We start from the raw sequence: 21,592 nt of genomic DNA on the forward strand, positions 1-21,592 counted from the left end.
CTCTGAACCTGGTATTTCTAAGAACCCTGAGAGGCAGAAAGCACAGGATGAGAGGGAGAAGGAACAGTTAAAGGGGTTGAAAAAGAACCCGGAGGGAGCAGTGTCACGGAAGCCAACAGGTGTTAGGGAGGATGAAGACTGGGAAAAGTACAAGACCTTCACATAGATAAGAGGAATTTGGTAACCTTGGAGACAGGGTGGGAGTGAGAGGCTTCCGCAGAGAGATTGCAAGGGATTGAGAAATAAGTGAGTTCAGTCTAGATGTTTGTTGGTGTAAGGACAATGGCATGAGGGAATGGCAGAGATCAATGAAAAACAGCGGGGACGGAGCAGACACAACGGTGTTTATTGGCAGCTGGGTTAAGTTCCAGTGAAGAAGGAAGAATGGAAGGGGAGGGAGTGAATCGTGGTCGGGGCGAACTTCTGAGATGAGGTCCAAGGACAAATGCCTCCTCCTCCTGCTCCTCCGAGGCTGGAGTGAATGAAAGAATATTAGAACGTCTTTGCATCTTAGGCTGGGTCGGGGTAAGCTCCCCAGGTTCAGGGCCTGCATTTCATCAGTTGTTTCATCTCTGGGGTCTACACGAGATTCTTCACGGCTTGTAGCCACGTAATAAACGTCGGGTGGATTGAACTGGATCAGACTGAGAGGAGGGAGGAGAGGGGAGGGATCAGAGCACCAGAAGAGTGTGTCCCTCGCAGACTGTCAGTTTATCTGTCTGTAAGATATTTACTAGACGTTCTCCAAGGTCCCTCCTGGCCCTCTTCGTGGCTAGGGAAGGGTCTCCTTAGAAGATGGATGGGATGTCTTAGCGGGAGAGGAAAGTGGATGCTCACACTCCAACAGCCCAGGACAGGGTCCTTCCAGGGCCCTCAGGGTTTGAGGGCAGGGTCTGTGGGTCAGGGGACGGGACCCGGCCTGATAAAGTACAGGGGCGTGGCCTATGGACTAGGGGCCCACGGGGGGGGGGGGAGAGCGCTTGGGGGCGGGGCCTGAGGGGCACTGGGCGGGGTAGGTCAGGAAGGGGCGGGGCCTCCAGGCAATGATACTCCGGAGATGAGGAGAGGAGCTATGGCGGCCAGCGGGTGGTGAGAGGAGCGGGGGCGGAGCCTCCGGATCGGGCAGAGCTGGAGATGAGAGAAGGGAAGGGCAGTGATTTTGAACTGGGTGGGGCCAGAGGGGCGGGCTCAAACATTTTCGCAGGGGGCGTGGCTTTCCTGAGGAAGGTGAGGGGCAGGGATAGTGGGCGGGGCCTCTGGATGACTCCAAGCGGCCCCATGAAGATGCGGCTCTCGGGTCTTGAGAGGAGGAGTCGAAGAAACTCGAGGGGGCGTGGCCTTCTGGCTGGGCGGGGCACGCCCCGGACAGAGGGCGGGGGCGGAGCCAAGTGTGGGTGGGGCTTCCTTCCGTGAGGGCGGGCTCGCGCCCCAGCGCCGGACGTGAGGTCGACGCTCCTGCAGTCTAAGGCGGCGCCTGCCGGGTCCGGGTGCGGAGCCCTTGTCTCCTTCGTCACGCTGGCTGAGAGGCCCCGGCTGGAGGGCTCCTCCTCGTTCCGCCTCGGCCTCGCCCGCTCCCTGCCGCCCCGCCACCGGCCATGGACAACGGGGAGGTGTACGCCCAGACTACGGAGAACGTCCCGGCCCGCACCGTGAGACCCGGCCGCGGCTGCTGCAGCTTCTCCCTGGCCCGGCCCAGCCGGCTCCGGGCCCCCCTCAAGCTAGCCGAGCTGGTGAGGCGGGCTCTCCATTTCCTCCCGCCGGGCCCACCTTCGCATATCGTCCCTCTGCTTCGCTTCCCTCCTCCGCTCCCCCTCCCCCAGCTGGTCGCCTGCACTTCCATTTCCCCCGCGCCGGGCCAAGAGGGAGGGGTCGCGGGGGATGTTTAAGGAAGTGCCCACTCTCCAGCCGCCTCCCCCCGCCCTTTCGGGTCCTAAAAGGAAGTTTCGGGATTTGGGGATCGGAGATTGGGGCGTGGATGAGAGCTGGAGCGAGCCTGGGGTTCCTGGGTCGATCCCCTAGAGATGAGAAAAAGCTCCGAGGCTGGAGCGGCCACTAGGGTCACCCCAAGTTAGGGGCCCACGACACCCACGCGAAAGGGATAATAAGGTGCTCTCCCCTGAGGCTGGGGTTGGTCCCCTTCACAGGGGCAGTTCCCCAGGCCTGGCTTCGGGACTTGGGCTAGTCGGGTCCCCACCCCGCCCCCCTTTACCAGTTTGTTCCCCCAGCCCCTGGCATGTTTTGGATGCTGAGCATTCATTCCCCTGGGCGGGGGAGGCTTGAAAGGGCACCCACACACCAGACGGTCGGTGGCCCTAGAGCTGAAGACCTAGTGGGGCGCGTTCAAGGAGTGGCCGGATAAGGCAGAGTGGGGTTATTTTCACGCGGTTTAGCCGCGTCGCCTCATCGAGCACCTTCCTCCGATCGTTAATCCCCGAGTCCCGGTGTCCTGCGAATGGAAAGTCCTTCTTGTGAGCTTGTGGCGCTTCCCTGGCCCTTGTTTCTTCCTATACCTGTGAAAGGTTTATATTTAGCTCATTGTAAATGCTACGATCCCACTCGATCCAGGTTTTATGAATCTGCCAGGGTTTTCCTATTAGCTGGATTTGTGGTCTTTGGACCCCAAAAGTCCATAACCTTAATAAGGATAACTAAAACTCTAAAGTTTGCATTTAATCTGCGCTATCAATTTTGAACTCAAATCCCCTGTGAGATCGATAGACCTTATATACCTATTTACTGATGAGGAAATCGATGCCCTGAGAGTCAGGCATTTGCCCAGGGTAACACAGCTAGTTGGTCTCTCACTTGGAATTGGGAAGATTCTAGTTCAAATTTCACCTCAGAGACTTAAGAATTAACGCAGGGGTTGGGAATGTAAGGACAAAAATGGAATTATTTCTCCAGAAGATTGTTTTATCATAAGAAACAGCATGTGCTCATATGTGCGTGTATGTGTATATTCATAGGGAACGCCAGCAGTGGGGGCAAGGGGATGAAAATATCAGAAAAGGCCTCATAGGGGCTGAGCTTCAAAAGAGGCCAGGGATAGATTTTAAGATGATGGAGATGAGGAGAGAGAGCATTGTGGGCATGGGCCTGTGGATGCTGTGCATGCGGGCCAGGGAGAAGGGTGAAGGGCATTTGTTTAGATGCCAGTGTATGGAAATATTTTTTGGTAATAACTCTGGGGAGGTTGATAGGAATTAGTTGGTTAAGGGCTTAAAATGCCAAACAGGAGTTGGAATTTTATCCTTATTCAGTAGGAAGCCATTAGAGCTGCTTCAGCTGCAGAGAGAATAGAGGAAACCCAAATACCAGTGACTTGATCACTCCCCTGCCCTCCAAGGTGAGGGGGCTTGAACTAGGGGATAGCAAGTCCTCTGGATTTGAAACCTACTTTTACTTCTTTCTTGACTCGTTAGGGCCTTTCATGTCTTTTTAAAAATTGCCTCCCTCCCCCATTGCTTCAGAAGTGGTGAACTGAACTATTTCTTATTGAGATTTGTTCCTCTTCTTTAAGAATTGAACATAACCAGTAATTGTTGATAGTCATTACCTTTTTTGGCTCTATTTTGGCTTTGAAATAGTTGTCTACATAGTCTTCATTCTCTAAGAAAAATTGGATCAAAAGAGGGCCAGGCTGGAATTTTTCAGGCACTCTCTTTTTTTAAAGTAAGAAACATAGTTGCTCTCATTACTGGGGTGATACAATTTATTTCACTTTCATTTTTCTCATGGAATTTCTGTGCTTGGTTTAGCTTTGTCCTTGATGGTTTTTTTTTTTATAACATTGTATCATTACCTCTTCCTTGTATATTTTAAGTGACCTTACAAAAGTCTCAGTTGTTTAACATTTATAAAGGCTAGGAGCCACGGTGTCTGACTTAACATCTGTAGCACTGCAGGGCTCCACGTGGAACCGAAGACTTTAAATCTAGCATGGTGTGGGACAAAAGCTGTGCCTCTTAATCCTGGGGCTCTACCACTTACTGCTGACTTTTGAAAAAACTGGTATCTTGTCTGTCAACTTAATTACTAAATATTCCTTCTCTACCCAGCACAATCTCTTATAACAAGAATTTTAAAAAGAAAATAGTCTAGCAAAAATTTAGCAGCAGTCTGACTCTGTCAGAATAGTCTGTATAATATTTTCTGCACCCACTCCAGACCTGTACCTCTGCAAAGAGAGAGCCCCTGCCCCTGGATACTTATGTGACGTTGGATGGATCATTAAGTTATGGGAGCTTGAGCTCTGTGAATCTCACCAGCTTAAAGTGGGTGATTTTGTGTCAGTGATTCTGGATTTTGTAGTCCAGAAATCCTGAGTTCAAATCCAACCTTGGACACTTAGTAACTGTGACCTTGGGCAAGTCACTTAATTTCTGTCTGCTTCAGTGTCCTCATGGGGAACAATAGCACTTTCCTCCTAAGGTGAGATCAGATGAGATCATATTTGTGAAGTGATCTGCAAACTTTAAAGAGCTATATACATTCTAGCTATTATTATTACTGTTAGTTTAGATGTAGATAGGAGAAAGTTTGAAAACAAGTCAGGTAAAGGGAAAGAAGAGTTTGGAGTGTGTGATGATTTTAAAGCTAGCTGGAAAGTGACAGATCACACCAGGACTGGAGCCTTGTTCTCCTGACTCTTGGTCCCTAGCCCTTTCCAGTAAATATAGTGCCTCATATACCACCTACAGCTGGGTGGTGCAGTGCACAGAGTGCTGTGCTTGGACACTTACTAGCTGTGGGACTTGCCAAGTCACTTTACTCTGTTTTCCTTAGTTTCTTCATTTGTAGAATGAGCTGGAGAAAAAAATGGCAAGCCACAACAGTACTTCTGCCAAGAAAACCCCAAATAGGGTCGAAAAAAGTCAGATACAACTGGAAAATGACTAAATGAACTACAAGGATGTCACCTGCACTTGCTTGTTCCTCATGAGCCTGAGTTTCCAAATGTAGGCAAGGACGAGAACTTGATTTCCCAGGGTAAATGTTCAAGTAAGTTTCAGGTGACTGCTTTGTCCCAGAAATGTTGTACTTGTGTAGATGGAATTCTTTAAGGAGTTTTTTTGTTTTGTTTTGTGTGAGGGGAGAGGGTATTTGCATTCAGCTTTGCAGTTTGGTTTGTATAAGCTAGTAAACGAGCTATAGTATAATGAGCTCAAGATATTTATAATGCACTTGTCAACAGACTCTACATTGTAATTACGGTACCAGTTGAATCTCCTAGTGTTTGCACAGTGCCATCATTGTGGCCACTGTCTAGTTAAGTCATTTGCCCTAGGATTCCTCAGTGATATCACTTTATTAACTGAGAAGCAAGGCTGCTGTTCTTTCATGGCAAGAAACAAGTAAACTAGACTTTTTAGGAACAGCTTAATATTAAGTATCTGCTGTATTACTATCGCCATTTTAATTCGGGAATGTGCTTGCACTAATGGGAAGTACTGTGTTGAATGTTAGTGATACTGCCCTCCATGGATCACCTAGGGCAAATGATTTTTGAGGAGATAGTTAGCATGGCCATTGATTGACTTTTAGAGATGCAGCCCATGTTATGTCACACCCCTCTTCTTGCTGACAAAACCTAATTTATTTTTTTACTTCATACGATCATAGTTTTAGAAATACAAGAGTTAGAAGAGTATCGTCAACCTTCCTTCCCCTCCCACAGTTGCCTTGTCCTTTGTTCACTAGTGAGCACTTCCATCCTCTACTGTGTCCCTGCACCCACCTCTGGTTCTCACCTAGATTTGTATCGGTTACCTTTTAGTCGCCTCTAGTCTATTGTTCTGATCCACCAGTTTTCCAAAGCTTGGGCTGTGATTTTCCTTCCTTTACTCAGTCTTTGGGTGCTTCCTATTGCTGACAGAATATGGTACAAACTCCAGATCCTGGCATTCGGTGCCCGATACAATCTGGTTGCAAGCTGCTTCCCTTAGGTATTCTAGGTTCCAGCAAATTGGACTGTGGGCTCTTCTTGTAGCACCTTCCTGGCATCAGGATTCCATTCCCTCTGTACAGATGATACCTTCATCTTAGACTGGATGGCCCATGGCATGTCCCACTCAGCAGGGCCAAAACAGGACCTCTCTGTATCAAGGCCACTGAGCGGCCAGGCTCTAACCATGCTGCTCTCCTGCTCATTGAGGTCCACTGGCCCATGTGGCCTCCAGGATCGGTGAGTCCTAACTATGGTGTTTAAAGCTCTTCCTAACCTGGCTCCTTCCTGCCTTTCAGTGAACAGCTTTATGACCCTACGGTGTAGTCCTCAAACAGCCCTCCATTTCCTGTCTGTGCCCCCAGGCTAAGGTTGCTTTGGACCCCTTGGTCACCTCTTTACTTTCCTTATTTCCTTGAAGATTTGGCTCCCTTCCCACCTTCCAGAGATCTTTCCTAGGGCTCCTCTCCGTCCTTTCTGCCATCTACTCTGTACATACCCAGGGCAAGGGCTGCATGTGCCTTTCTTTGCCTTCCTGGTGCTCCACAGTGCCTGGTCTGGAGCTCACACTTAAATGCATGCCTTGTCTGCCTGCCTGGCCCCTTTTCTCCATGGTTAGGATAGGCTCCCATCTCCATCTGGGAAACTTGTTTCCTTCAAGGCCCAATTTAGTTTCTGTCTCCCTTCTTGTCTCTCCATCATTGGCATGTGATTTCCAGTTTCTCCAAATGTTTTGTCCTGCCTTCCTGCACATAGGATATGAGTTCTTTGGGTCGAGCCTCTTCCTCTTATTGGATAAGTAGAGATTGTGTCATATCTAGCGTTAGTCCCTTGTAAATATAGGCTTGTGTGTGTGTGTGTGTTCGTCCTTTGTTGCCAAAGAAGACCGTGCCATCAGAGAAATAATGACATGACTTGCACTTGACTTTGTTTTGAGTGAGGGAGGGCTGTGCAGGTCACCAGCCTCACTTCTCCTCCAGAGCCATCTGAATCCAGTGACCAGATATTCATCAGGATGACTGGAGATGAACCAGGATGAGGCGGTTGGAGTTAAGTGACTTGCCCAAGGTCACACAGCTAGTGAGTGTCAAGGGTCTAAGATGAGATTTGAACTCAGGTCCTTCTGACTCCTGCACTGGTGCTCTTTCCACTGCACCACCTAGCTGCCCCTATAAGCTTGTAATAGACATTTGGAATTGAATATCTTTTACAGAGTTGAAGCAGTATTAGAATAGAAGAAGCTCCAGCTTCTAGTTTGGGCTGTGTTTAGAACAGGGCCTGCTGCTTTTTTGTTGTTCGGTCGTGTCTGACTGAGACCTTGTGGCACGATACTGTCCATGGGGTTTTCTTGGCAAAGAAACTGGAGTGCTCTGCCATTTCCTTTTCTAGTGGATTAAGGCAAATGGAGTTTGGTCACACAGCTAGTAAGTGTCTGAGGCTGGATTTGAACAGGGTCTTCCTGGTGCTGGTAGGAACTTAATAAATGTGGATTAGATTGGGGAATTTTGGGCAAAGTCACTTTACTTTTCTTGACCTCTATTTCCTCATTTGTAAAGTGGAGGCTGAATGAGAATTTCTGAGATCCTTTCTAACTTAACAAAAAAAACTTATTCAATGAACTCATTTCTAGGATTTTAGAACTGGGACCTTACACATCATTTTTTGAAGCATGTAATTCACATTTATGAAGCACTTAATAGTTTTATATAGTATATCATTTGATGCTCACATCAACACTATGAGGTGGATGCTCCTATCCTCATTTTCCAGAAGGAAACTGAGACTGATAGTGACTGCCTAGGGTTACACAGCTAGTAAGTAAAGGCAATATTTGAATTCAGATCATCCTGGCTCTTAAGACCACTGTTCTGTCTACAGTATTTATTAAGTGATTTGGAACATGCATTCTAGTCTTTTAAAATATTTTATTTAGAAGTCTTGGTAAGGAATTTCAACTTTGTTTTTCTATCTCATTCATTTAATTTCTGCCTGTATCTCTCTTCCTTTTCCCAGTAAATCATCCTTTGTAATTAGACTTTTAAAAAATAGAAAAGAAGTTCAGTAAAGCCCCCTAACAACACCCGATTAAGTCTGTGCAGTCCATGCAGTGTTCCAACCTCATTATTTCCCTCTCTGTGCAGTGAAAGGGGAAAGGGCATTGACATTTTCAGCTCTTCTCTACCTTCAGCTTGATCATTATAATTTAACCAAATCAAAAAATAAAAATCTCATAGGAACTGAATAGGGAGACCAGGGGGTGTAGAGTATTCTATAGGCTTCTGTTTCCTTAAATAAGGATGGGCGGAAGTCATTTCTAAAATCTCTGACATTTTCCTCATATTTCATTGTATTCCCAGGTAATTACAGTAAACCATGCTGGAAGTTGTTTGTGGAGATGGCCGATTATTTTATTGGCATCTAGTAAATATTAACTTTTGATGCTACTGAGCACAAGGCTGGCCAGGCTGAATTGATTTCGGTTGTTGTCTTGAAGGTCATCAGGGACCTCCTTTTTTTGGTAAATACAGTGGCCTTTCCTCTAAGCAAGTCCTTCTTGATCTCTTCTAACTTCTTTTTTCTTTTTTGTATATTTTTATCCCTCCACTCCCTTCCAGACACCTCCCTTTATAAAGAGGAAGAAAAAGAAAGCCCTTGTGAAACCAACCAACCTACCACCAAGTCTGAGGCGGGTCATGTGATGTTCTCCCCAGGGTTCCCCTATCTGCACAGAAGGAGGGGGAAGTGTTTCCTCATCTCCCTTCTTGGGGCCAAGCTTGGCTGTTGTGCTTTCATAGCCTTCGCTTTCAGTTGTTTTGTTCTTGTTTCCATTTATATTGTGTGTATTTTTTTTCTTGGTTCAGAAGGCTCTGCTCTGTACCAGTTCATGGAAGTCTTTCTGTACTTCTCTGTGTTCTTACAGCATAGTATTATCACATTATGTCGCACAATTTGTTTAATTATTCCCCAGTCAATAGGCAGTCTTCCACAGAAGCCCATCTTGGGTGTAGACAGCTGGCAAGTCCTGCCCCAAACTGGAACCCCTTCCAAGTCTGACCCAGCAACAAACTCCTTTGAGGATCCATCCATCTCCCTTGTCTTATTTGTCACCAGACCGTTGGCTGGACTTTTGTAGCCACAGAAACAAGAAAAGAGTTGTATTTTGCATTTGTTGGGGGTAGCCCTATTTATGGAAACAATCTTCAAAGTATGAATTCAATAGATCCTTTTGGACTAACTTGGAAATTGCCATCTGTAACATTATTTCTGTGGTTTAAAAGAGAGGTTAATCAGTTTTGAGAAGTTAGGGATTAACTTTTGGAAGGTAACCCACCGTAAATTAGAAAATTCTTAAACGCACATGCAAATCACAGGTGTTGGCATTCAGGTTTCTTCTACTGTGGAGTAGCTTTACTTAGAGAATTCTCTAGTTATTCAAGCCCAAGCTCCACCCTCCCCAACTTAGTTCTTTCTCCAGAAATTGTATTTTCAACATCCTGCTACCCCGAGGCTAAGCAAAAACTGTCTAACTGAGGAGCTATCCAATCTGTTTGGTTCCCTGGCTTTTCTCTGTAAGCCCAGCTGCTCCACCCTGGGGCCTGCTAATGGGAATTCCCCACACACCTCAGTACTTGGAGTTTCTAGTCCTCGATACTGTTTTCTGTAGGTTCCTTGTTATTCATTATTCACATTCAACCTTATGCATGAAAATGACTGGGTTTTGCTCTTTCCCTTCCATCTTTTGTCATGTGGACTATCTGTGCCCAACCTGTGGTAGAGCATTCTGAGCTCATACTGGTCTGATCCACCACAGTCCGACACACTGAAACTTCACTTTATCATGGTGATGTCATTCTGGTCCCCTTCGAAAACACAGGCCAGCTACCACCCAGAGATCTTTTTAAGTACTCTTACTTTTGTTTGATAAGATGGGGTGGGGTTTCTACTTTCCTGGTTCCCATTCAGTTCTTTTCAAACATTTAACTGTCTTCAATTAGCTAGTAAAAGCTGATGCTAACCCAACTATTTTCTGAACATAACCACTGTTGTTTGCTTCTTGGTAAGGTGGTAAAAAAAATGAGTTGTAAAGGGGTGTGGTGGAAGAGGGGGATAGAGATGTGGAAGAGTCTGGGGGGACACTAGTGGGGCAGGCAGAGAACCTTGTGGCCATGAAATGTTTGTGTGTACCAATTTACACCTACAAAGTGGGAGCACCTTTGCAAGTTCTCCACTTTGCCAGTCTAGGGCCCCTGGGTCTTAGCCTATTCTCTCTCTGTTCTTCCTTGGTGATCTCTATGCAGATGACTCCTAAATCTACATATCAACTAAGCATTTATTAAATTAAAAATTAAACAGTCTCTTCCCTCAAAGAACTTAATTCTTTTGGGGGAGGTGAGAGGTAACGTCTGCAAATACAAATATATTCACACAAGATAATTTGATGGGGAATCAGAAAATGCTTTCATACATCCTTAATCCTTAGCTCCAGTCCTATTACCACCTGCTTGCTAGACCATATTTCTGCCTGTCCTGTAGACATCTCAAACTCAGAATATTCAGAGCATGGATCCCTCTTCCAAGCTTCCCTTTTTCTGTTGAGGGTGCTAATGTGCTTCCTTTCATCCAGGTTCAAACCTCTCTACCCTCTCCTAATATTTCTCATCAGTTGCCAAGAAATCTGGCAGCGTGGTGGCCCAGTGGATAGGCCACTGCCCTTGAAGACTCTTAGTAGCTGTGTAACCTCAGGTTATTATCTGGGTTCTGCTCAGTTCTCTCTGTGTGAATTCCTACTACCCTGGATTTTCTGAAATGATCCTTTGTGGTTCATCAGTCCGTCAGATTTGTGGCTCACGAATCTGTTAGACTCAGCTCACACACTTTGTGCAGCCATTCTTTAGTTGACAGAGTAGATTCTAGTTCAGTTCTGTTCTTTTGTCCCCTTTTAATGCTATTGTTTTCCAGGATCATGAAGTTCGTTTTGCTTTGGACTGTTTCCTCCTTAGTAATTTTCTCCCTCTTCTCCTTCCCCATGCCAGCTTATTCCCTTGTTTAAAGGGATCCTTTCTTCATCCACGCTAGAATGTTAGAACCAGACCATCATGCAGTACAGGCCTTTTGAATTGCTCCAAACAGTTCACCTTTCTAGGTTTCTCGTGACTGTTATGTTTGTGTTTCAGAGTTCCGGCTCATCAGAAGTCCTTGAAAGACCATTAAAGTTCTTTTGGTTTTAATCTCTGGAGGATTGTACTCAGCTTTGCAGATTTAATTGTTCTTGTAATTTATGTGTTTTGTTTTTTGCAATATTGAATCCCAAGATCTCTCATTTGTATTAGAAGGTGCCTGGTCCTATGTCGTAAAACAAGTGGGGTCTTGGGTGCTCCCCAGTGATTTCTCTGGATAGCTTTTTGTTTGGCCTGAAAGTCCTGGATTTGGCTCAGATGTTCCTGAGACTTCCTTTTGAGCTTGCTTTCAGGGAGTAATCAATAGATTCTTTTTCTCTTCACTTTTCCCTGGGTACTTTCATGGATGATTTCCTGAAGTCTAATGTCCAGACTTTTTTTTTAAAATCCTGGTTTTCAGGGAGTCCAATGATGAAGTTTTCTCTCCTTAACTTATTTCCAAGTCATTAAACTGACCAGACTCCTTTACAGAGCATTCCTTGTCCAGCCTCGGGGGCCCCTCTGTTGGCAATGCCCTCCCCCTTGTTAGGGGTCTCTCTTGAAATTTCTTGGTCATAATTCATCCGTATATGTTTTATGACATTCTGGACCCTCCCATGGGAAACTGAGGGGAAGAACAGGGGTTTTCATTTTATTTTTTGGTTTTAGTTTTGCAGTCCCGGCCGTAAGCACTGAAATGTTGGATTTGCATTTGAGTAGGAACATAGCCAACATTTTTCTTTTGAACTATACATCATTCATGAGTGTGACTAAGATAGAAAGGATTTTCTCTTGGTAAAGGACCAGAGACTGAGGAGGAAGGGAAAAAATAAGTTTCATCTTGCACAAAAATAGAATAATGATCAGTTGAAATATTTTTTTAATTTTACAGTGGAATAGGAAAGAGAAACTTCTAGGTATAAATAAAAGAATCTGACATACTAGAGACTTAGTGTGTTTGCGCAGTAGTCAGATTTTTGAGACGGTCACCTTTACAAAACTGCAGTTGTGCCTTGAGAGGATTGTGGAGGAAGCTTGGGAGGAGTGGAAGTGGGTGGGTGTGGCCCAGTCCTTCTATGCAGTGGGCTAGACGGGTGGGGATGGGGGTAATGACCATGATGGGAAAAAAAGAAAAAACCTTCAAAAACATTTCAAAAGAGGGAGAACTCCACAAGCAGGTGACTTTTTGTTTCTTTTGTGGGATTTCCTTTTCCCTTATATCCTGTGCTATTTTGTGACACCTTTGCTGAATTCATCCAAGGTCAGATTAGTTTAGGACGCATCCTGCTTATTATGTCCATTAAATGGGAGTTGAGTAGTTTCTGAGCACCTTGAAGCCTGGGACCTTTCTTTGTATCCCCGTTGTTTGGCACTGTTCCTGCTTGGCACATAGTAGGCTCTTGATCAATCCTTGTTCATTTAACTTGCCTTAGAACTACAGACTTTATTTTTTTTCCAGAAATGCATTCTTTTGTTTTGTCAGGACCTGGGCATTCAGGATTACTTGTAGGAGCAAGGGAGTGGGACAATGACCTTTTTCCCTAAACCCTTTCCAGGCAGTTTGTTTGCAGGGACCTGTGCTTGTTTTCTTGTGTTGACCATAATGTGACAACTTCTATTTTCGGGAACATGCCTGAATTTTGCTGATTTTTTTTTTTTTGTCTCATGAAACCCTGGTCAGTCTGTCTTTTGGAGTAACTGAGGACATTATGCCCTTTTGGCTTAAATGCCTCAGTTTCCTCTGTGATTCTGGTGTTTTCATTGTCTTTGTTTCACCCTTTGGTTTGCAGGTCCTGTCTCTGATTGCCTTTATCTGTGAAGAGGTTGTGTCCCAGTGCACACAGTGTGGAGGCCTTTACTTTTTCGAGTTCGTCAGCTGCAGTGCCTTCCTCCTGAGTGTGCTGGTGGTGATTGTCTACTGTACCAGTTTGTATGCCAGAGTGGACCAAAACAAAGTAAAGGATTCGGTGAGATTCCTGCACTATCTCCCCACCCAGCGCCCAGGGGGAGGTGGCAAAAATGGTCACCTAATTAGCGCATCCTAATTGTTTGATTAATAATGGGATTTTAGCAATGAGTCAGGCAGTCAGTAGAGATTTTTCTACATATTTCTCTCTTACCAAGCTTTCCCTCTGCCATGTGGAATGGATGATAGGAAAAAGCTGTATTGTGGGGGCAGCGTAGGGTTTCAGGTGAGAAAGAAAGCAATATACTAAAACAGAAGTGTATTTATTAACATCTTGTTGTTTACATACATCACATTCAGAGGAAAATGAGAAGTGTGGCCTTCAGTATTTTTATGGGAGTTTGTGTGTCCTGTGGCACTCTGGCTGTGTTCTCTGTGTGGCTGTTTAAGGACAGTCCCTCAGAGGGAACCTTCTTCAGACGTGTTGTCTTGTCATTTTCATCTCTGTAAGAGGTCGATCAGTTGGGATGTTTTAAATTGTCTAAATAGTTGTGGTCTGTCAGCCTTCGGGATTTTGATCCTCTGGCATCTTTTGCCCTAAGTGTTACAGCATTAGCCTAGAACATGGTACTATTTTGGAAAAGACAAACTTTTTTCTTTCAGGAAGAAAAAATCTTAGCTATGCCCTGTTTTCAGTTTCACTAACAAGACATCCATCCCACTTAGAGCTTGGATATGCTTGGAGAGCGATTCTGCATCTTAGCAGACGCTGAATGTTACTGCCAGGGCCTAAAACAGCAAAGACAGAAAAGCCGGTGTCTTCTGGCTGATAACTTAGCACCATCCTCCCCAAGGCCTCCAAGGGAAGCTTAGGCCTTTTTGTAGGCTGTGACTGAAGGTTCCAGCCTCACATCAGTGAATTCTGTGCCCCCAAATTAACATCTTTGAAGGAAAATTGGCCTTGAAGAATGAATTTCCTCTTGAGTATGTTTCAGATAGTATGACCTTAGGGAATTACTTTGCAAAATGACAGAACGTTATTAAAAGGAAAAGTTGAACCCCAGAAAAGAAACAAAAAGTCACCTGCTTGTGGGGTTCTCCCTCTTTTGAAATGTTTTATTGAAGCTTCTGTATTTGTTTATTATATAATGAAAGAGAAGTGTACTTAAAGCCATACAACTGGGTAGGTAGATGATCTAGCCACAGGTAGTCTGGAATTACCATTTTAGAACACGTGAAGACAGTAGATTGCAGTAATCGGAATAGCGGTGGTGCTTCTCCACTTATTCTGGCCTGATTCAAAAAAGAAACCCCAGCACAGTTAATACTTGCTTTTTTTATTAAGAAAACAACAGATATGATGAAGAGTTAGAGCTTAAGATAAAAATTAAGAAGGAAAGATCTTTTTAATGGAAAGAAAAACTTTATTTTTCTTAAATCAGTAAATAAGATCATTAGGTTTAGTAGGAAAAGGAATCTTACAGTCCTATCACTTTACAGAACAGAGAACTAGAGACCACAAGGTGCAGCTGCTCTACAAATCACAGTGGTTATAATTCTGATTAGACCTTGGGAATGGAACTCAAATCCTTGGACTGGAAAACAGTGTATTATTTTTCAGTGATGTGGCCACCTTCCCTTCCCCCCATCCCTGTCCGTGACCCCACATTCCCTTAGACACACACACACTTTTTCTTTTTCTTTCAAAGAGATTTCATTGTAGGGATGTAGTTATAGTTGAACTAAACAATTTAAGTGACCCATAAAGTGGGTGGCCCTAGACGTGTAGGCCTCCTGAGGGCTTTGGAGCTTACATGAGTTATGATATATTGGGCATGGGAATGGGGGTGGAAAGCTGGTTCTGTGTAGTAATGGATTCCTGTCCCATTATTTCTGTTCTGCTTCATCAGTGGAGATGCCCATGTGGTAGTTACTTACTACATTTCAAATAAAAATAATTTTTAAAAGAGAAATGTGACCTTCTAAGGAAACTTTAGCACAAAGTGCTGGGCACCCTGGGGTGATGGGAGTTCCCCTTTGCCTGCAGCTCAGCAGGGGTTGAGCTGCTTCAGCTTCCAGGCATGAACTGAATACCTGGGGAGAAGCCTGCCAAGAGGACCAGTCTCTGTTGAATAAACCCAGTCAAAAAGTTGATTAAAGCTGTGGGAAGGCTGAAGACTGGATCCTTCTTCCTAAGAGAAAAACATGTGCTCGTCACTTTGTGGGGTTTGTTTTTTGTTAAAGACAAATGTTGAACTTGACTTTTCCAAATGCTCACCTTGGTCTCTTTTCCTTTGGCTGTGGACCCCAGGACTTCTATATCACCTTGGTAACGGGATTCATGTTTTTGGTAGCATCAATAGTCTTTGCTTGCACCAGTGACGAGACCACGGCCGAAACTACTGCAGTTGTAAGTAGATGTATTTTCTTCCTTGTATTTTTTCTAATGAGCTTATTTCCATTTCTTTGTCTCTTTTAGAAGTCTTTTATCTAACATGAATTCCTACATTTAACTTTTTATACAGTCCAGCAAAGGACTGAGAGGACCATCCGTCCTTTGCCTTCCTCTCCTGGACTGTGTGACTATCAGCATCCTAGAGTTTGGGGAGATGTGGTTGACCTAGATCTCACTGTGCCTGTTTCCTCTGATTTTGAGGGCTGTGGGGAGGACTGCTTGAGGTGCTGGCAGCAAAGCCAGCCTTAGGCAGGGTGTCAGTCACTCACTTTTCTCCCTTTGAATCCATATTGCGTCATCATTGCTGCCTGCCTTCTCCCAGCCCCAAGGATACCTCCACTCCCCTTATCTTCTCTGCCCCCTTTCCTCCTTGCCTCTTTAGTGGCCAGCCATTTTTCCCCTCTCTTGGTGATTGGCTGTCCCATTGTCTTTGACCACTCTCACAATCTCCACTCTCTTCAAACTCCCAGCTTCCCCTGCTCTCTCGCTTAGCACAAAACTCTGCCTTCCTGTTCCTTCCTGTTCTGTTCAAGAGTGCTCTCAACTGTGCCTCCACTCAAAACTTCGTAAAACCTCTTCCATCTTCTCACTCTCAGAAGAGATGACTTTCCCTCCACCCTTACCATTACAGCTTCAAGGGCTTGTTCTAGCTTGGGGTTCCCAGCACAGCACAGTAAGTAGTTTTTGAGTAATTGAAAGCTATGGTACAGAACCGATACTAGTGGCGGAAGGTGGATCTGTTTTTGGAGACAGTTTTGAGCAGAGACATGGCGGAAAATGATTATTTTACTTTAATGACAAGGCCAGGTTGATGATCTTGAAAATTCAGGTCATCTCTTTGTTCACTGCGAAACATTTGGCCCATTGGACCTTTCTCAGCGCTGTACCTAACGTCTGGGTTCCTGTTTCCCGTGAACGTTCTACTCTAGAAAATTCTTGATGGTTTTTGTCCTCTTTGGATTTTCTTTTATTACTTGGAATATTAGGCATAGAAATAAAACTGAATTATTGGTGCTTTCATTTAGACTCTGGATGAATGAGATGAATCTGGATGAATTCCAAGTTATTTTTTAAGGTTATTATGAAAGAGATTTTCTGGTGGTGTTCTTTGTGGTCTGACCTGGGTATTCTTTATATTTTCCCAAGAAAACACATTTTGATGTTTTTGTCATTTCTCATGGAACAGATAGATTGATTCTATTGTCTGTCATCCCTCCATTCTTCTTTCATTGCTTGTCAGGGCAGCTAGGTGGTGCAGGGGATAGAGCACCAGTGCAGGAGTCAGGAGGACCTGAGTTCAAATCTCACCTCAGACACTTGACACTCACTAGCTCTGTGACCTTGGGCAAGTCACTTAACCCCAGTTGCCTCATCCTGGGTCATCTCCAGTCATCCTGATGAATATCTGGTCACTGGATTCAGATGGCTCTGGAGGAGAAGTGAGGCTGGGAAGTGCAAGTCGCATCATCATTTCTCTGATGGCATGGTCTTCAGCAACAAAGGACAAACACACACACATTGCCTGTCAACTAGTTCACAAGTGAAAGAGATAACAACAGCAGGGAGGTTTGATTATGATGAACTTAAGAATAACTGAATTTGGGAGAATTGAATAATTCTAGAAGATTGTCCCTGGAGCCCCAAAGAGTTGGTGTTTTTGTATCATGGTGTCATCACTCTGAATCTAGGGTTCTTCCCCTGTTGGGTGTGGGGGCTATGGATATGAGCTTATATCTTCATTTTTACTAACTTCTAACTGACATTTAGCATTTCCTTCACTGATTTAAAAACATTCTTCTTGGATGAGCTCATCGGCTTCACTGTGCTACCAAAGGGGCTCCTGAGGTTAAAAGGGTGAAGACTGGCTTGAAGGTCAAGGCCTTTCCAGGGCTGGTAGACAATTTTTCATTCTGAGGCATAGCCTGTTGGAGACCTCCTTAGGTTCTGTTTTCTGCTCCCCTCAGGAGCCCTGCCCAGGTGTCCCTGCCAGTAGCTGGATGATTTTCAGTAGGAATGAGAAAGGTTTGGCATTTGGTGTGTAGAAGTGAGTAAACTAAAATGATGAGTAGTTGTGGCTGTTTGGGCAGCTCGGTCATGTAGCGGGCAGGATGCCAGACGTGAGTCCAGAAGACGTGGGTTCTCCTAACCCTGTGGCCCTCGGCACCTCTTAGCATTGTCACAGGCAAAAAGAGATAATAATGACCTGTATCTCCTAGGATTGTTGTGGAGGTTACAGGAGATAGTATTTGAAAAGAGTGTTATGTCAGTGCTGTCTTTGTTAGACCGACATTGTCGAATTCAAGTTGTAATTCAGAGTCATCATCAATGCCCTTGTGTGGCTTTGAATTAACTTTCTTTTTTTACTTTCTAGGTATTTGGATTTTTGGCGAGCTTTGTATTCCTAATTGATTTTGGTTTACTGCATTTTGAAAATGCTCGAAGGTCCCAGCAGAGGAAAGCCGAAGGCCCCCCACCTAGTGTCACTCAGCCACTGAACGAAGCCTCAAGATAAGCTGGCCCAGTGGAGAGTGCTTATGAGATGTGGAATTGGACTTGATTTGGACCAGCTCTCTCTGTTTACTCACCTCTGGGGGGCCTCAGAGGGAGGGATGAGGAGGCCCCTTGTTCAGCCAGCACTTGGATCAAAGCTCTGTCCAGGCGGCCTTTTTTCCAACTACTGCTAAAGTGTGTGCCTTAATGAAATTTCTTGTTGCTCTTTTTTTCTTTAAAACTCATTGTCCATGCAGTGAACCTGTTTGTGACACTGTGACAAGACGCCTTTGACCTTGTTGGCTTCCAGAGAGCACTGTGTGTTCCTGTAAATGGTATGAAATGTTCATCTGATTGACCTTTGCTCTTCTTGAATTCATTTGCCTATTTGACATTTTGGGGGAGATTTAAAAGAAGAAAAAACTAACCTAAACTGTGAGTGACTGAATTTTACCTTATTGAATATTATTTAGCATAATTAAAAGGGAAAAAAGTGTTCAACTTCTCAGATACAGGAGTATCACGTCTAGGTGTGATTGTAGGTCAGCCATGAAGCAAAATAATATTTTCTCAAATATCCCATGGCCCCCTCGTAGGCTCTTTGGTTAGCCTGCTGTAACCCAGTGGGTTTGTGTGTGTGTGGTTTTAAACAGCAGTGACAGCCTCTAGTCCATAATAGAGTTTGGGTGTCTTAACAAGGAGGAAGCTAACTGCCACGTTGTTAGTTACTCTGTTTGTGAAATGAAGACCTGTCACCTGGTGGGCAAGAAGAGACATTTCCCGTCTCCTGCTCGAGAGCTCCCTCCACTGTCTAGAAGACTGAATATTGGAACACCATAATAGTAGATTTGGCATTATTGGGCTCTCAGGCTAACAAAGGTAAAAGGTCACCATGTGGCCATCTTTCTCCCCTTTTTTGAGTGCCTGCCTGATTAAATTGTCTGTATTGAGAGCTGCTGGAGTGCAGCAGCATTTGTTTGTGATAACCTGGAACAAGGAACTTCAGCTGTCACCCTCAGAGGGAAATCCTGGAGAAGGAAACTCCCTCTACCAAAGCAAGTGCAGACTTGCATGTGGCCTTAGAGAGCTGCCTAGAACTACAGAATTGCAGCTATTTTCCCAGGGCCACACACCCAGTACCTAGCTGAGGTGAGCCTTCCACCCAGCCTGGCTCAGAGGCCGCTTTTCTGATATTTACACCATGTCTGCCACTTTGGTACAAATACTGTTTATACCCATGTTGTTTCTAACCCTACAGAATAGGGGGCCAAGTGTGCTCCACTTAGTATAAAATACGGTTAGTAGAAAAAATATGGTTAGTAGAAAAAATACGGTTTGTGTTTGTATGAACATGCTGCCCTGTGAGATGTTGAAAGGGCTGGGTGTGGGTGGATGTGTGAGAGACAGAGACAAAGAGAGGTGACTTTAGAGGGAGGTAAGGAGGGAGGGCTGCCATATTTACACATGCTTTGCAGGGACTTCCATCTGTTTGTGACCCTGCTCAGGGCCATCTCCCCAAGTCATTCTGGGATAGCTTTCCTCATTGAGAACATGGATACAAGATCCCTACTCTGATGAGTTCTAGATTGAAGTTCTAGATTCACTCACTTGCACTGGAAGATGGGTTTGTGCTGAGGGAGAGGGAGCTGTGTCATGATGTAATGTTCTGTAACCTCCTTTGTTTTTTGTATAATACTGCTTGTTGAAATGCCTTAATATGTAAATCTTGAATATAAAAATAGATTTTTCTTATTAATTCCTGTTGATTAATTTGTGGCCTATGTATCTGTGCTAGAATGAGTTCAGTTGGTGCTACTGATAACTTGGCTCCTTACTGTTGCCTTAGGAGTTGGTATTTCTCTGTGAAAAAGGGACAATGGAACCTGAAGTGTTTGGCCTGTCCATGCATGTGGCCCACCCAGTTCACACTGTTAATCCCATGGCATCCCCATCACACACTGGTTTTCTTCTTGGGCTTTATTAAAGATCCTGGGCAAAGTGCTGCCTTTTCCCCCAAAAAGTCTGGTTTGCCATCACAGTTCTCACAGATGACCCATCAGGATCAAAGCTACCCTGACTCTGATTTCTTGTGTATGAATCATGTTAGTTTGTATTGCAGCATGACTCTTGGGTCCCGTCCAGGTAGATGTTTTTGGTTCACTAGATGAGGAGTCCCTTTGGAGCAGCATGAAGCTCCCATGGCAACTAAATACAGGAAATGAGACCTTATTGGTCCAGTTTGGAAGCTCCCTTTTGGATATGTGGTAATGAACACATATGGGTGCAATTGGGTGTGTGTGTGTGTGTGTGTGTGTGTGTGTGTGTGTGTGTGTGTGTGTGTGTGTATTCAAAGTTTTAAGACCAAATTAGAAGCTTAGACTGAAGTGTCCAAGTGTGCCTTAAATAGTACAGAGCATGTGCACACCAATCTATTGTCTCAAATAGAGTGCTCAAAGACTTTGTGCCCAATAATGAGCTTTCTTCTGAGGCAAATTATGTAGCTGGCTTTGGACTCTACTAACTCAGTGTTCTGGGTCATGGTCTTAGCAAAACTTTGGCAACATGTTTGTTTTTGAAATTTTACAATTCTTTTAAGAGATCTCTTTATGGCTTGTTCAGTAACTTAATTTATAATCTCTGTTGGGAGGGTGTGAGGGAGTGGGGAGGTCAGGGAGTCTCTTTTTGCACTTTTAAGCTCCAACCACTACTTTCCCAATTATGCCATTTCCCGGGCCTTTGATTGACCTTGGGATGGCTGGGTTTGGCAGTTAGATTAGGGTCCACGCTGAGGTTGATGGCTATGTGGAAAGGCAGTGCCTAACTCTGTTTGGTAGGTACATCACTGACTTGAGTGGTCAGAATTTTTTTTTAAATTCACTAATTGAACCCTTCATTTGTAAATCTCTAACATTCAAAGTGATAAGGTGCCACAGATTGAAGAGTTAATGGGGTAAAAACAAAACAAAAAAACTATTCCATCTTAAGATTCAAAACAAAATTAGAAACTTGAATACTAATGTCCTTTAATGAAAAACCTGTTAAAAGGCTTCTTTACATTGTTAAATTTCCAACTTTTGTTGATGTATTTCCCTTTTCTCTTTGCTTAATTTTAATTTTACTTTACTTAATTTTAATTTTCACTGGTTCTTCAGATGTTATAGGGAGAAATTTTTTTTAACCTGGAAGGCTTATTATTAGTTAAATTATATGTTTGTACTTGAGTATGTGTATTTAATGTTACTTGCAACAGTCTTTTTGTACATGTTACTTTTTAAACCTGTGGCCTTTTTATCTGCTTGGTTTTTTGTGGTACTTTTTACAAAACAAGAGGTAAAAATTTCGTAATTCTCTTTTTGAATAAATTCATTTTACTAAAATTGTCCTAGACATTCGGTGCCTCCTTTTTTCCATAGCAGCCTAAGGTGCAGATGAAGGCTCACTTAGGATGTCTGGTTGGAATCGGCAATTTTAAGCCACTTCTCAGAGCACATCACGGGAAGGCACTGAGCCCCCACCCCCTGCCCTTTTCATCAACCTGGAAAGACACAAAACAAATGAATAAGTTTAATAAGTCACATAAAAAATGCAAATGAATAGCATCCCTTGAGTGAGGTATTAAGCTCACTGGACTCATTCCAGAA

General features: G+C 44.3%; 1 protein-coding gene and 1 long non-coding RNA gene across 2 annotated transcripts; one reads left to right on the forward strand and one right to left on the reverse strand.

Annotated features, from left to right (window-relative positions):
* Positions 1–323: 323 nt before the first annotated feature.
* On the reverse strand, positions 324–954 carry LOC140532543 (uncharacterized). The gene is made up of 2 exons (XR_011976569.1): positions 735–954; positions 324–644 (listed from the first exon to the last, which is right to left on the reverse strand). It is a non-coding gene; the product is annotated as an uncharacterized lncRNA (long non-coding RNA).
* A 460-nt stretch (positions 955–1,414) lies between these two features.
* On the forward strand, positions 1,415–21,328 carry CMTM6 (CKLF like MARVEL transmembrane domain containing 6). The gene is made up of 4 exons (XM_072651104.1): positions 1,415–1,730; positions 12,891–13,067; positions 15,318–15,416; positions 17,833–21,328. The coding sequence occupies exons 1-4, from the start codon at positions 1,596–1,598 to the stop codon at positions 17,971–17,973; spliced, it is 552 nt and encodes a 183-aa protein (XP_072507205.1). The 5' UTR covers positions 1,415–1,595; the 3' UTR covers positions 17,974–21,328.
* Positions 21,329–21,592: the final 264 nt, after the last annotated feature.

This window comes from Notamacropus eugenii, chromosome 3, assembly GCF_028372415.1.
Source record: "Notamacropus eugenii isolate mMacEug1 chromosome 3, mMacEug1.pri_v2, whole genome shotgun sequence".
NCBI classification, from domain to species: domain Eukaryota; kingdom Metazoa; phylum Chordata; class Mammalia; order Diprotodontia; family Macropodidae; genus Notamacropus; species Notamacropus eugenii.

Coding starts and splice junctions, on each gene's coding strand:
- CMTM6 (XM_072651104.1), top strand. CDS start 1,596: ATGGACAACGGGGAGGTGTACGCCCAGACTACGGAGAACGTCCCGGCC. Junction 13,068..15,317: donor AAAACAAAGTAAAGGATTCG/GTGAGATTCCTG, acceptor TGTGGACCCCAG/GACTTCTATATCACCTTGGT. Junction 15,417..17,832: donor CGGCCGAAACTACTGCAGTT/GTAAGTAGATGT, acceptor TTTACTTTCTAG/GTATTTGGATTTTTGGCGAG.